The sequence below is a fragment of the Callithrix jacchus genome, chromosome 5 (genome assembly GCF_049354715.1).
Source record: "Callithrix jacchus isolate 240 chromosome 5, calJac240_pri, whole genome shotgun sequence".
Classification (NCBI taxonomy): domain Eukaryota; kingdom Metazoa; phylum Chordata; class Mammalia; order Primates; family Cebidae; genus Callithrix; species Callithrix jacchus.
The window spans coordinates 7410015-7426396 of record NC_133506.1 but is presented as its reverse complement, the minus strand read 5'-3'; the positions used below and the strand labels follow the sequence as shown (position 1 = coordinate 7426396).

Genomic DNA, 16382 nt, shown 5'->3' with positions numbered 1-16382 from the left:
ATATTAACCCTATGTTGTAGATATTTTCCTCATTCTACTGGTCTTTGTTTTTGAGACAGAACCTTGCTGTGTTGCCTAGGCTGACCTTGAACTCTTGGGCTCAAGCAATCTTTTCACCTCAGCCTTCCAAGTAGCTGGGATTACAGGTGCATGTCACTGCGCCAGGCTTCTACTGGTCTTTTAATTTTGCTTGTGTTGTAAAACCTAATTTTTGTTGTTGTTGTGGTGGTTGTTTTTGGAGATCGAGTCTTACTCTGTAGCCCAGGCTGAAGTACAGTGGCACAATCTTAGCTCAGTGCAACCTCCACCTCCCGGGTTCTAGCGATTCTCCTGCCTCAGCCTCCCGAGTAGCTAGGACTACAGGTGTGCACCACCATGCCCAGCTAATTTTTGTATTAGTAAAGACCGAGTTTCACCATGTTGGCCGGGCTGGTCTTGAACTCCTGACCTCAGGTGATCCACCTGCCTCAGCCTTCCAAAGTGCTGGGATTACAGGCATGAGCCACTGTACCCAGCCCAATCTAGTTATTTATGATCATATTTGTGGATCTTTTGTAATATATTCTAGTCTATTTTACTTATTTTCTTCTGAAATTTTTTCAGTATTTTGGTATAAAGTGTGCCACCTCCTTTTTTTTGTTGAGATGGAGTCTTGCTCCGTCACCCAGGCTGGAGTGTGGTGGTGCGATCTCGGCCCACTGCAACCTTCACTTTCTGGGTTCAAGTGATTCTCCTGCCTTAGCCTCCGGAGTAGCTGGAATTAACAGGTGTGCACCACCATACCTGGTTAATTTTTGCATTTGTAGCAGAGACAGGGTTTTACCATATTGGCCAAGCTGGTCTTGAACTCCTGACCTCAGGTAATCCACCTGCCTAGGCCTCCCAAAGTGCTGAGATCACCGACATGAGCCACTTCACCCAGCCAAAGTGAGCATTTTCATTTTTTTTCATGTTGTAATCTAATTAAGTTAGTATCTGTTTATTAGATGATATTTTTTGGTTTTGATGACTATTTTATCACAAGCTAAAAATATATAATGCCTGTAGATTCTTTTGAGTCACTGAGCCCCTTTCTCCTTTCCTCTCTTCTCATTTACTGATTTTCTCTTTAGGCAGAAGGTTCTAAAAAGTACTGAGGAGCAAGAGCTGGAGAAGAGTATGAAAATGCAGCAAGAGGTGGTGGAGATGCGGAAAAAGAATGAAGAATTCAAGAAACTTGCTCTGGCTGGAATAGGTAAGCATGGCTGTGATGGTTGAGTCTGATTCATGAGGGGTGGTTCTTACACTCTTGGTAGGGTTTTTTGAAGTCTCAAAGCAAATAAAAAGGCTTTCTCATTTATCAGTCAGCATACAAAAGATTTGTTTATTCCTTAGCACTTTTTTACATATATTACTACTTTCTTTTTTTTTTTTTTTTAGATAGAGTTTTGCTCTTGTTGCGTAGGCTGGAGAGCAGTGGTAAGATCTCAGCTCACTGCAACCTCTGCCTCCGGGTTCAAGCGATTCTCCTGCCTCAGCCTCTCAAGTAGCTGGGATTACAGGTGTCTACCAGCACACCTGGCTAACTTTTGTATTTTCAGTAGAGACAAGGTTTTATCATGTTGGCCAGGCTGGTCTTGAACTCCTGACCTCAAGTAATCCACCCACCTTGGCTTCCCAAAGTGCTGGCCCATTGGTACTTTCTTTAAGTCTGATCTTGGTCTTAGGGAAAAAAAGGGAACTAGGATTGAGACAGAAGATAAAGTAATTGGGCAGGCCAGTTTGATGGTGTTTTCCTATTTTTCCCTAAAGGTAGAGGAAAAGAAAGCTGAGTCAAATCCAATTCATCTATGAAGTAAAAATATAACTGAGACAGCTGAGGGGGGTCACAGTTCTGCTTTGCTTGGGCCGTAACTATAAAGTTCTCCTTACTGGATTGAAAAAGTACCCCTGGAGTTTCTAGAATTTTCCCCTTAGAGATGCTGAGTTAACTGTACTTTCAAAGTCAATCCATAGCTTTTCCTATCAAAAATATTGCAGTTATTCTTTTTCTCCATGGGTATGACCACAGCTGGGAGATGATTCTTCTTCCCTGTGCTACTACCTTTTTATAGTTTGCATCTGACTGAAAGGCCTCAAACGTAACAGTACTCAATGAATATGACAAATATATTAGTGTCCCTGAGGACTACTTCAAGTTTTGGTTTATGTGTAGATAGTGAACAAAGTTAGACCCGTGGTAATAGAAATAGCAAAAGGACTGGAATAAAGGGGACTTACTGGTGTTCCCTATGTTAATGTTATCTGTGTGTTTTACTCTGTTCCTCACTCAGGACAACCTGTGAAGAAAACAGTGAGCCAGGTCACCAAATCAGTTGACTTCCACTTCCGCACAGATGAGCGGATCAAACAACATCCTAAGAGCCAGGAGGAGTATAAGGAAGTGAACTTTACGTCTGAACTACGAAAGCATCCTTCATCTCCTGTAAGTTGATGGACTAAATAAGCATTTCTGTTACTAATATTCATTTAGGATTTTAGGTGTAGCATTTGCGATCACTGTTTATAATAGCATAATTGAGAGAAGCATATGTTTGAAATTAAGATAGATCTAAATCCTCACTTTACCTTCTGTTAGCTGTGTGTTCTTGGGCAAATCACTCGACCTCGCTGGGAACCACCTTATGAAGTGATTATGAAAACTGCATTGAGAATGTACATAAGTCACGTGAAATTATTAATATGTGTGACAAATTATAGGGACAGGTATTTCTACTGTTACAAAATTCTTGAAAAAAACCTTGTCTCTATAAAGTTATATAAAATATAACATCTTTCTTTTTGAGATGCAGTTTCGCTCTTGTTGCTCAGGGTGGAGTGCAGTGGCGCGATCTCGGCTCATTGCAACCTCCGCCTCATGGGTTCAAGTGATTCTTCTGCCTCAGCCTCCCAAGTAGCTGGGATTACAGGTACCTGCCACCAGACCCAGCTAATTTTTATATTTTTAGTAGAGACAAGGTTTCCCCATGCTAGCCAGGCTGGTCTTGAACTCCTGACCTCAGGCAATCCACCTGCCTTGGCCTCCCAAAGTGTTGGGATTACAGACATGAGCCACCACACTCGGCCAATATAACAGATCTTATAGGAAAAATAGGGTTGGGGCAGACCAGTCATATCCCATGCAGTTTTGTTACCAAAGCACCAACAAAATCAGTAACTATCTTAAGTAAAAATTCTGGTAGTAATAATCTCCACTTGCATTTGTAGTCCATATCATCATTTAAAAATTTTTATTATTATTATTTTTCATAGAGACAGCGTTTCATCATGTTGGTCGGGATGGTCTCCAGCTCCTGATCTCAGGTGATCCACCCACCTCAGCCTTCCAAATTGCTGGGATTACAGGCTTGAGCCACCACACCCGGCCCATCATTTTTTGGAAATTAGTTCTTTGCATTCTTAAACCCTGAGGTTGTGCTTCTTTCTTTGAGATGCAGGTCCTTGAAGGGTTTTGCTTCCAATTAGAGACCAGTTTTATTAAACTTAGTCGTCCAGGGAATAGGAATAGGGTTCTTCATTAGTCACTTTAGGGGCTGTATGGAGATTCCGATGATTCAGGAAGGTACTTGACCTGATGCAGACCCATAGCCCCAATTAATTTTTGTAAAATGGAGTTGAGGGTGAGATTCCTTTGCGGCTTTTTTCATCTTCAATTCTGAGTTAGCTTACTCTGGATTCTTTCAAAACATTGACATGATTGGGGAAAAGTACCTATGTACTGTTCCAGAACAGATGATTTGTTAAGTGCTAGATCCTTTTTTCCTTTTTTAAAAAATGAGAATAGACTAGTTATAACCCTTGCTCAAAGACTGACAAACTTCAGAATAATAATCTTTGTTTTACACAGGCCTGTTTTTGGATCCTCTGTGCTGAATATGTGGCTTATGGTAGATATGAGCTCTTCCGTGACATTTCATTTGGGGAACAACTTTTCTCTTCACAGGCCCGAGTGACTAAAGGATGTACCATTGTTAAGCCTTTCAACCTGTCCCAAGGAAAGAAAAGAACATTTGATGAAACAGTTTCTACGTATGTGCCCCTTGCACAGCAGATCGAAGACTTCCATAAGCGAACCCCTAACAGATACCATTTGAGGAGCAAGAAGGATGATACTAGTAAGTTTCCTATCAGCATCACAGTTGGATGGAACCCCACCTATATTCCCTTTGCTTACATCTTAGGCACAGATTTGTCTTTAGTTGAAATGCTAGTTTTTCAATTAAAGTATGGCATGTGACTATACAGACAACAAATGCATCCTTCAGAATTTTTCGAACCACCCAGCTATCTCTTATACCCATCAACCATCTTGATCTTCCTCATCAATAATTGGCCAAGGAGAATGAATTAAGGTAACCTCAGATGCCATTTACACATCCTTAATGGACATTTTTGCCATGTGTCCAAGTATCACATTGCATTTAGTTACCTATAGAAAATGAAGGCATTTCATTCATTCAAGGTCGTGTGCTTTTTATTCAGTGGTCCACCAAAACTTTTTCTACTACTAACCAGGCACACTGGTTAGGTGTCGGGGGTGTAGAGGTAAATAAAATGGACTTGGTGCTACTCACCATCAAGTTTCTAATTTGGTGACAGAGATAAATAGGTCACTACAAATTATAGTAAGGGCTTTTGAGGAGGAGGGAGATACAAAAGTCAAAGGAGGTGAGAGATAGGTAGAGCATGTCTGAAGGTTGAAGAGTTGAGTCAGAGATAAAGAAGCTGAAGGTATAGGAGAGAGAGGAGAGAATTAATGGATTAAGTCCCTGAGCAGGCAGGTATTGGAGAAATACTTAGCATAGGTGGAGAAGTGTTCTTTAAAAGGAGGATGGAAAAGTGGGAGGAATGGGTGCAGATACGGGGGTTTGTAGATTTGGTGGTGAACAGATGAGTGGATTCTAATTTAATAGTTTCTAACTTTATGGAAATAATTTCTACGACAAGGTCTTAAGATAAAATTTGAGGGGTGGGGGTGGCATAAAATAGTTGTTGGGAGTATCGTGATAGTATTCTGGATAAAGCAGAATGTGATTGTTTTACCTCTGAGGATCTCTAAAATTTTTGTATCCTCGAATAGGCTTTTTTTTTTTTTTTGAGACAGAGTCTCATTCTGGCTGTCATTATTGAGGCTGGAGTGCAGTGGCACGATCTTGGCTCCCTGCAACATCCACCTCCTGGATTCAAGTGATTCTTGTGCCTCAGCCCCCTGATTAGCTGGGATTACAGGTGTGTGCCACCATGCCCAGCTACTTTTTTTATTTTAAGTAGAAACCAAGTTTTGCCGTGTTGGCCAGGCTGGTCTTGAGCTCCTGGCCTCAAGTCAGCCACCTGCCTCGACCTCCCAAAGTGCTGGGGTTATAGGCATGAACCACTGCACTTGGCCAAGGACATTATTTTTTAATATTGCTATTATGTTCTAGTAGCCAAAATGATTTTGTTACATTTTATAGTGTGAAAATAATGAAATATTCTTCTTTATTCTAATGGAAATTTAAATCTTAAACATGACTTTTCAAATAATATATGACTCAGATTCTGATATGTCCTGCTTTTAGAAAACTAGTCCTGGCAAATGGAAAGATATGCAATTTTTATTTAAAACTTTGTACGGTTATGGCTAAATAATGGTTGTATGTATCTTTGAAACTTGGCTTATTTGTAAAATAGATTTGATTTTGATCTCCCACTGTTATGTGACAAGATCTAAATTGAAAGATTTATTCTACATAATCACGAAAATTGACAAGGTTTAATTGGCCATGTAAATTAGTATTTTCTTTCTTTTTATTTTTTGAGACGAAGTCTTGCTCTGTTGCCCAGGCTGGAGTGCAGTAGCTTGATCTTGGCTCACTGCATCCTCTGCCTCCCGGGTTCAAGTGATTCTCCTGCCTCGGCCTCTTGAGTAGCTGGGACTACAGGTGTCTGCTACCATGCCTGGCTAATTTTTGTATTTTTAGTAGAGATGAGGTTTCACCATATTGACCAGGCTGGTCTTGAACTTTTGACCTTGTGATCTGCCCAGCTCAGCCTCCCAAAATGCTGGGATTACCAGTGTGAGCCACTGTTCCTGGCCCTAAATTAGTATTTTCAATGAGTGGTGGTGATGATGCCTTAATATTGTTGCTTTAACATAGTTCTTTACTTTCTCCATTTGATTTTCTATAAGAGGTGGTCTTGATGCTTTTATATTGATTTCATAAAATTGGGAGTCTTCACTTTTTTTGTTTTGTTTTTTTCTTTCTTTCTTTCTTTCTTTTTTTTTTTTAAAAGAGACAGGGTCTTGCTCTGTCACCCAGGATGGAGTACAGTGGCATGATTATGGCTCACTTCAGCATCCAACTCCTGGGCTCAAGTGATCCTCCTGCCTTAGCCTCCCAAGTAATTGGGACTCTAGGTGCATGCCACCATGCTCACCTAATTTTTATATTTTTTTAAGAGACAGGTTCTCATGATGTTGCCCAGGCTGATCTTGAGCTCTTGGCCTCAAGCAGTCCTTCTGCTTTGTTGGCCTTCTAAATTGTTAGAATTACAGGTGGGAGCCATTCTGTTCAGGCTTTACTTGGTCATTAGAAAGGCCTTATATCTTAAAGGTAGAATAAACAAACATTTTATGTGTTAATAACAAAGCACAGTAATTGGTATTGTCAACAGAAAGTTTAGGCCTGGCTAGACACAGTGGCTTAATGCCTGTAATCCCAGCACTTTGGGAGGCTGAGGTGGGTGGATTGCTTAAGCCCAGTAGTTCAAGACCAGCCTGGGCAACATAGTGAAACCCTGTGTTTACAAAAGAATATAAAAATTCACTGGGGATGATGGTGCCTGCCTGTAGTCCCAGCTGCTTGGGAGGCTGAGGTGAGAGGATCACCTGAGTCCAGGGAGGTCAGATTTGTAGTGAGCCATTATCATGCCCCTGGACTCTAGCTTGGGCAACAGAGGGAGACCCTGTTTCAGAAAAATGTCAGTCAGTCTAGGCCCATGCCGTGATAAGGAGCCCATCAGACATAGATGGATTTTCAGTTCAGAAGATGATAGTAGGGTTTACCCAAAGGTTACCTTAGTCATACCACTCAATAAAAGAGGAATAGGAGAAAAGGAGCTGAATGTTGGTTGGTTCAACTGATGTAAGCTGAGCTGAGTGTGGTGGGCCTGCCACTCTGTGGTTGGTTTATCCCTCGCTGGGCTACCTCGGTGAATTGGCACTTAAAAGTAAACTGGGTCTTGGAGAGCTAGATGAATGGCTGTCATCTCTGTTTACAGACCTGTTACCTTCCAAATCTTCTGTGACCAAGATTTCCAGAGATCCACAGACTCCTGTACTGCTAACTAAACAGCGTGCACGGCCTGTAACCTGCAAAAGCACAGCAGAGCTGGAGGCTGAGGAGCTCGAGAAACTGCAACAGTAAGTCCCACTGGCAGTATCTGAGGAAGAGTTCCAAGAACCTGCCTACTTTCCTTTCAGTTCTAAAGGGTGACAGTTGCTATTTTTCTTTTCCATGAAAATTTATGGCATTTGAGTAGTAGGCTCAGCAAGCTACACCCCTGCCTCTATGATTAAAGGACTAAAGTGGGAATATGGAGATGTCCTGGAGTATAAACTGGTAAAAATCGATCCAGGCTGGGTGTGGTGGCTCACCCTGTAATCCCAGTACTTTGAGAGGCCAAGGCAGGAGGATTGCTTGAGTCCAGGAGTCTGAGACCAGCCTGGGCAACATGGTGAAACCCCATCTCTACAAAAATACAAAAAAAAAAAAATGATCTGGGCATGGTGGCACACGTCTGTAGCCCCACCTACGAGGGGGACAGCCTGAACCTAGGGGGTCAACCCTTCAGTGAGCCAAGATCATGCCACTACAGTCCAGCGAATCTCTCTCTTTCACACACACATACAGCGAGACTAACTCCCTCTCTCTCTCTCTCTCTCACACACACACACACACACACACACACACACACACAGTGCCCTCTAAGGTTAGGTTAGGTAGGTCCCACCCTTTTGTGACTCCCCAAGGGATTGTTACAGCTATTATTAGTGGAGAGAAATGGAAACTTAGTGTGGTTTGTAGTATTGGAGTTTATTTCCTGTATCCTTCCATTCATTTGTGTGCTGCTTTTGAGGAGGGAACCACACGTTCCCTTGTGTGCTTCCTCTTTGAAGAGAAGCCCCAGTTCTTAAAGTAGTGGGGATGTTAGGACTGTCTCATTTATTCTTTGTTCTACAGGTAAAGATAGTGCTGTGGAGAGTTGAAATTTTACTGTGTGATGGGTAATCCTTTTTTCTTTTATTATTATTTATTTATTAATTTTTTTGAGATGGAGTTTTGCTCTTGTTGCCCAGGCTGGAGTGTAGTGGTTCCTCTCAGCTCACTGCAACCTCCACCTCCTGGGTTCAAGAGTTTCTCAGCCTGCCTGAGTGCCAGAGTGACTCACCTCACTCAGGCAGGTGAGTCCATACCTGCCTCAGCCTCCCTAGTAGCTGGGAGTACAGGTGCAGACGACCATGCTGGGCTAATTTTTATATTTTTAGTAGAGATGGGGTTTCATCATGTTGGCCAGGCGGATCTTGAACTCTTGACCTCAAGTGATCCCTAGCCTTGGCTTCCCAAAGGACTATAGGCCTGAGCCACCGTACCTGGCACATTGTTTTTCATTTTTATTTATTTTATTCTGTTGTCCAGTCAATGGGAGGGTAATCTTAATGCTTACTGTTCTTTGTTGTTGGCTCACTTTGTTTGTGAAATTTTTATTTTATTAAAATATTTTTTGTGGTTATTTAAATTTTCACCTTACAGATACCAATTCAAAGCACGTGAACTTGATCCCAGAATACTTGAAGGTGGGCCCATCTTGCCCAAGAAACCACCTGTGAAGCCACCCACCCAGCCTATTGGCTTTGATTTGGAAATTGAGAAAAGAATCCAGGAGCGAGAGTCAAAGAAGAAATCAGAGGATGAGCAGTTTGAATTTCATTCCAGACCTTGCCCTACTAAGATTTTGGAAGATGTTGTGGTAAGGTTGACGCTGTGTGTGTTGGCAGAAGCGTTCTGCTCAGGGCCAAATATCCACCCATTCACACAAAAGTTTGGGCAGATATGAGCAGGGCATCCTATTAGGAGCTGCTGGTGATAAAGAGAAATATCAGAGGGCCAGGCGCAGTGGCTCACTCCGGTAATCCCAGCACTTTGGGAAGCCGAGGTGGGTGGATCACAAGGTCAAGAGTTCGAGACCATCCTGGTCAACATGGTGAAACCCCGTCTCTACTAAAAATACAAAAATTAGTCAGGCGTTTGGCATGCACCTGTAGTCCCAGCTACTTGGGAGGCTGAGGCGGAAGAATCGCTTGAACCCGGGAGGCGGAGGTTGCAGTGAGCCGAGACTGCGCCACTGTGCTCCACCCTGGAGACAGAGCAAGACTCCATCTCAAAAAAAAAAGAGACATGTCAGAAGTGGATTTTGCTCTTAATTAAAGTCCAGTGAGGGAGACAATATATGTGTGAATTAATAGAAAATGGACAGAAGTGTTCTGAGAGAGATGACAGTTAAAATAGGAATTCAGAGGAGAAAATGGTTTCTTCCAGATAGAAAGTTCAGGGTATGCTTTGTGAAGAGGCACCATTTGACCTGAGCCTTGACAATGGGTAATAATAATTATTGTCATTGTGTTGCTATTGTTGTCATAATAGCTGACACTTTTTACTATCTGCCAGCACTATTCTAAGCCCTTTTCATATATTAGCCCATTAGTTTTGACAACAACCCCTTTAGGTGGGTTACTTTAATTATCACCTGTTTCAGATGAGGGAACTGAGGCACAGAGAGGTTATGTAATATTCCTAGAGCACTCAGCTAGTACGTGGTGGAGCAAGTAAGAGTTCAGGCACTCTAGCTCCAGAGTCTGTGATCCTCATAGTTCATTGTATTGCTTCTCCATTATATGACAGAATTTGGGCTTGCAGAAATGCAAATGCACTGGACTGGCAGAACATTCCAGGCAGTAGGAATTACATGATCAAAAGCCTGATGGTGGGAAACATGAAGCATCTACTGGGAGCTGTTAGTGGGTCAGTTAAGCTGGAGAAAAGTTTATCAAGAGCCACTAGAAACTTTCAGAGAAATGTGTTATAGTTTGATAATAGGGTCACAACCACAATTTTAGAGAAAATGTGTAATCAGAAAGCAAGGCTACAGTCAGAGAATAAGCAATGGAATTAAGCACCTGCATAAATGGGAAAGTGGCTTTTAGTTACACTTCAGTGTAGATGGGGACCTCACCTGCTGCCACTGCTTTAGATTGTTTGGACTGATGTATGTCCGGGATAACACCAGAAGCACTCTTTTCCTATCTTCTTTTTTTCTTTTCTGTGAGATGGAGTTTTACTCTCGTTGTCCAGGCTAGAGTACAATGGCGAGATCTTGGGTCACTCACTGCAACCTCTGCCTCCTGGGTTCAAGTGATTCTCCTGCCTCAGCCTCCCAATTAGCTGGAATTGCAGGCATACGCCACCATGATTTTGCATTTTTTTTTTTTTTTGAGGCGGAGTTTCGCTCTTGTTACCCAGGCTGGAGTGCAATGGCGCCATCTTGGCTTGCTGCAACCTCTGCCTCCTGGGTTCAAGCAGTTCTCCTGTCTCATCCTCCCGAGTAGCTGGGACTACGTAAGTTTGCATTTTTAGTAGAGATGGGGTTTCTCCATGTTGGTCAGGCTGGTCTCAAACTCCTGACCTCAGGTGATCTGCCTGCCTTGGGCTTCCAAAGTGCTGAGATTACAGGCGTGAGCCACTGCGCCCAGCCCTTCCTATCTTCTTTCTTTTTGCTTGCTTTAGAGTCACCATGGTTTTAGCGGAAACTGTACTACTGTATTACCTTTGACTGAGTACCTAGTTTGTTTATTCTATTTTCTTAGCAATAAATCAGAAGCAATTGAAGTTATATTTTCCAGGCTTTATAAAAAGTCATGATTATGCTTAGAAATGGTTCAATTGAGAGCTCTTTGCATGAGATCTCTCTTCTATTCACAATGCTTTTTCTTTCTTGCTGTGAAGCACATGTACTATATGCCAAACTCTGTAACAACAAACTTTTAAGAAATCTTCCCCCACCCAAGTGATTAATCTCCAAGGGTTGTGCCTTCTTTGTCTTTACCCCTTGAGGAAACAATGTTGTGAATGCAATAAGGGAAAAATAGGTTATGTGCAAACCTCAGAGTCCTAGAGCCAGAGGGCTAACATTTAGTTTTATACGCAAGAAAATAGAATCCCAAATAAGAGGAATTATTTTTTCAGGGCTTCTATAACACTCCTTTGGCACCTTGCTTCTTGGCTCATGGCAACCTCCGCCTCCCAGGTTCAAGCAATTCTCCCACCTCAGCCTCCTAATTTTGTAAAAATACAAAAATTAGCCGTGTGTTATAGTTTACCCCTGTAATCCCTCCTAATCACTGGGATTACAGGGGTGAGGTATGATGCACGGCTTATTTTCATATTTTTAGTAGAGATGGGGTTTCACCATGTTGGCCAGGCTGGTCTCAAACTCCTGACCTCAGGTGATCCACCTGCCTCACCCTCCCAAAGTGCTGGGATTACAGGCGTGAGCCACTGCACCTGGATTTTAATAACATCTTTTCCTCTAAGCTCCTGGCTTTTCCCCCTACCTAAGTTTTTGTTTTTATTTAATTCATGTACTACTCTCTAAAAACCTTGCATACCAATATTGACTTTATTATTTAAAAAATCAACTCACTTTGTAACATAATGTAAATTTAAAGGGAACTTTTAAATAACTATGTAAATGGAAGACTAGTACCTTTTGCCACAAATAACATAGGAATAATAGCTAATACTTATATAATGCTTATTATATGCCAGGTTTTTATTCTAAGCTCTTTGCATTTATATAATAATGCATTTAATTCTCAACAGTCCTATAAGGTAGGCACCGTAGGTACTTTATCACTCCATTATACAGTTAGGAAACATATAAAGGTTAAATAATTTTCCCAAGATCACAAACTAGGGCGTGGCAGAGCTAGCATATGAATCTTAGGTGATAGGATTCCAGGGCACATGCTCTTACATGAAAATAGAGGTTACTTATTATTATTTTTTTGAGACAGAATTTTTGCTCTTGTGGCCCAGACTACAATGGTGCGATCTTGGTTCACCGCAACCTCCGCCTCCTGGGTTCAAGCGATTCTCCTGTCTCAGCCTCCCAAGTAGTTGGGATTACAGTCATGTACCACCATGCGTGGCCTGGCTAATTTGTTTTTTTTTTTTTTCTTTTTCCTTTTTCAGTTTTATCTGATGCTATCTCCAGACTCATTTTGTATTTTTAGTAGAGAAAGGGTTTCTTCATGTTGGTCAGGCTGGTCTTGAACTCCTGACTTCAGGTGATCTACCCACCTCAGCCTCCCAAAGTGCTGGGATTACAGGTGTGAACCACCACAGCTGATTAAGGTTACTTTTTAAGATAGAAGTTTCTTGCCAGGCGCAGTGGCTCACACCTATAATCCCAGCACTTTGGGAGGTGAGACGGGTGGATCACAAGGTCAAGAGATCGAGACCATCCTGGTCAACATGGTGAAACCCCGTCTCTGCTAAAAATACAGAAATTACCTGGGCATGGTGGTGCGTGCCTGTAATCCCAGCTACTCAGGAGGCTGAGGCAGGAGAATTGCTTGAACCCAGGAGACAGAGGTTGTGGTGAGCCGAGATCGCGCCATTGCACTCTAGCAACTGGGTAAAAAGAGCGAAACTCCTTCTCAAAAAAAAAAAAATAGAAGGTTCTTAGGAAATAAGTGCTTGTTAAAAAAAAAGTCTACATCTCACCGAAGATCCTTTCCCATAGCATCAGTCACACCTGAACTATTGCTTTTTTTTTTTCTTTTTGAGACGGTATTGCTCTGTTGCCTAGGCTAGAGTGCAGGAGTATAGTGGTGTAATCTCAGCTCACTGCAACCTCTGCTTCCTAGGTTCAAGCAATTCTCATGCCTCAGCCTCTCAAGTAGCTGGGACTACAGGCACATGCCCAGCTAAGGTTTGTATTTTTAGTAGTGACTAGGTTTCACCATGTTGCCCAAGCTGGTCTCGAGCTCCTGTCCTCAAGGAATCCACCTGCCTTGGCCTCCCAAAGTGTTGGGATATAGGCATGAGCGACCGTGCCCAGCTGAACTACATTTTTTGAAAACACTGATTAGGAAATTGGTTTGTCAGTTGTATGTACTCTAGAAATGCTAGGGTGAAGTATTTAAGTGGGGAAGGGTGACCAGAGTTCATGAAGAGTTAGTTGAGATCTAAGAGTAGTTGGGCAGGTTATACCTGTTGAGAATTCTGTGTAAACCAATCTGCAAAGCACTAGGTAAGGTGTGACCGAATTGATACAGTTTGCAGAATGAAAGTGTCTGTCAAATCCATTTGGTTCTCAGAAAACTCTGGGGCTCTTATTACATAAACAGATTTGTTGGGTACAGCATAGAGGGAGCCCAGGTAAAGAACTGAGTATGGTGCCTGACACACAGTAAGCCAGGGGTATTGTTAATAGGAATGGTCATTTTATTGAGTGCTTACATTGTCCTGAGTACTTTGTGTAGATTGTCTTGTTTATTACATTTCTAAGAGGTAGATTCTATTGTTATCCCCATTTTTCAGACAAGGAGATAAACGTAGAAGTATCTAGTATGCAGAACCAGAATCTGAGCCCATCGTCTCCTTAAACACTGGATTATTGTGCCCCACAGTGCTTACTGTTATCATGATTTATTTTGGCAAGTGAGGTTTCTGAGTTTGATACTGGCCAATTGCAGGTTTCCCTACTGAAATCCCCAGTGATTTAACTTCAACTCTTGGTTTCTAGAGAAGCATAGCATAGGAAGAGATGTTAGATATGTTCTCTTCTACCCTCTTCTTCACTTTTCAGAAAGGGAGGCTTTGAAAGGGGTGCAAACCAAAATGTATGACACAGGTCTCACTCAATTTAGAGATATTATTTTGCTAAGGTTAAGGGCGCATGCCCAGGAGACAGGTCTGTGCCTTTCTCCAAAGATTTATTTTGAGGGCTTCAGTATTTTAAGGGAAAAGTATGGATACCGGGGAAAGAGGAAGTAGTTTTTAAAAGGTGTGAGTAGATAAGAGGGAAATAGTTACATTCTTTGAGTAGTTCCCATGTGAGAGGCAGGTAGAGGAATAGTCACTTATGCATTCCTGTAATTTAGTGAATCTACTTCTCCCCCGCCCTCCCGAGACAGAATCTCACTCTGTCGCCCAAGCTGGAGTGCAGGGGGACAATCTTGGCTCACTGCAATTTCCAGTGATTTGACTTCAACTCTTGGTTTCTAGAGAAGCATAGCCACCTCTGCCTCCCAGGTTCAAGCGATTCTTCTGCCTCAGCCTTCCTAGTAGCTGGGACTACAAGGTGCACACCACCACACTTGGCTAATTTTTGTAATTTTAGTAGAGACAGGTTTCACCATATTGGACAGACTGGCCTCAAACTCCTGAACTCATGATCCCCCCGTCTCGGCCTCCCAAAATGCTGGGAATATAAGCGTGAGCCACCGTGCGTGACCGAATCTGCATTTTTACATAAGATTATTAGGGCAGATGATGTAATCAGATATGCATTTGTCTCAGGTGAGCCAAGGGATGACTTTGAGTTCTGTCCTTTGTCCTGTACCTGTGAAAATGAGCTATAAATTTATATTGTCAGAGTGAAATTCAACAGAACTATTTTAGAGTGAAGATCTTGGCGCTCACAAGAGATTTTCAAGTGGGCAAATTGTGAGGGAGATATGTAGCTTTTTCATCTTTGAACAGGAGATAGGTTTGCATGTTGAAGTTCCTAGCTTGACGTTTCTCTTTGGGTTAGTAATTTGGGGGTCCCGAAATTTATTTTCCTTTCACAATGGAATGTAGCTTGCCCACAGAAAAAACATTTAGAACATTTAAAAGAGAGTAAGTCAACCAAGTGTGGTGGCTCATGCCTGTAATCCCAACACTTTCGGAGGCTGAGGTGGGTGGATCACCTGAGGTCAGGAGTTGGAGACCAGCCTGGCCAACATGGTGAAACCCTGTCTCTACTAAAAATACAAAAAAATTAACTGGGCATGGTGGTGGGTGCCTGTACTCCCAGCTACTCAGGTGGCTGAGGCAGGAGAATCGCTTGAACCCAGGATGTGGAGGTTGCAGTGAGCAGATTGCTCTACTGCACTCTAGTCTGGACAATAGAGCAAGACTCCGTCTCAAAAAAAAGAGAGAGAGTAAGTCTTTGAACTTCTAGTCTTGGACTCTTTATTTTTTATTTTTATTTTTTCTGTAGAGACGGGGTTTCACGTTGGCTACGATGGTCTCGATCTCCTGACCTCGTGATCCACCGGCCTCAGCCTCCTAATGTGCTGAAATTACAGGCGTGAGCCACCGTGCCCAGCCTTTTTTTTTTTTTCCCTTGGACTCTTATAGCAGAATTTAAGAGCCCACCTTCCAGAGCCTGATACAGCTTGTCTGTCTGATGCTGTTGTTCCCCACCCATGTCCCCCCCAAGTGCTAAAGCTGTTTTGTGTGTCCTTACGGTGTTTCCTGTGTACTTCCACTTGTGGTTGATAACCAGCAAAGGGACAATAGGGTTGATGAAAGATGGGCTTAAGCAGCAGTGGGCCCAAGTGAGGCAGAAGTAAGAAAAGGGTTCTTGGGGCAGAGGTGGAGTGATAGAGCCTTGAGCATGAGGGTGTGAAATGTGAACTTAGTGCTGACTTCTGTTTGGCAACCAGGGCACCATGGAGGTGGATGTGGGTCAGCAAAGCCAGTGAGCAATTTTAGCAGAGATACTTTAGGGGGCAACTTGGGGAGACCAGCAGGCTTTTTTTTTTTTTTGCATACTTCCCAAGGTAACATTGCTTCAGAGTGATTTCCTAACTGCCCTGGGACAGGCCTGAGATCCTGTTCCAGGGTACCTGGAGGACATATCCTGTCTTAGGGAGAAGTATTCACCTCCCCATCCCCATCCCCAGTCCTGGCTGTTTTTCCTCAGTGCATCATCTGTCCACCCACATTGCCCCATTCTAACCGCATATTACCTCCAGAGATACCTTCCCCTTCATTGAGGTAGCATCCTCCTAATAACCATTAGCTCCATATTCTGCTGGGTTTCTTTAGAGCACTTTGTGAAAATTTGGAAGTATTTGATTTGTTTCTTCTTCATTGTCTCTTTCCTCCACTAGAATGTGAGCTCCCCGAGAGCAGGGACCCTGTATATCTATATTATTCACTTTGTATCCCCAGCACCTGGCACAGTGACCACCATAGCACAAGCACTCTGATGTTGGATAACTGAGTGAGTAATAGTATAAGCTGACA

The 16382-nt window shown here is 42.6% G+C and overlaps 1 protein-coding gene across 11 annotated transcripts in view; it reads left to right on the top strand.

Moving 5' to 3' along the window:
• The window catches only part of TPX2 (TPX2 microtubule nucleation factor), a 67772-nt gene that overhangs the window by 34516 nt on the left and 16874 nt on the right, over nt 1-16382 (top strand). For all 11 annotated transcript variants that reach the window (XM_035298175.3, XM_035298171.3, XM_078371147.1 and 8 more), the window contains 5 exons: nt 1113-1234; nt 2313-2464; nt 3983-4154; nt 7300-7441; nt 8832-9048. In XM_035298175.3, coding sequence (XP_035154066.3) covers nt 1113-1234; nt 2313-2464; nt 3983-4154; nt 7300-7441; nt 8832-9048 — 805 coding nt within the window. The remainder of the gene's footprint in view (nt 1-1112; nt 1235-2312; nt 2465-3982; nt 4155-7299; nt 7442-8831; nt 9049-16382) is intronic.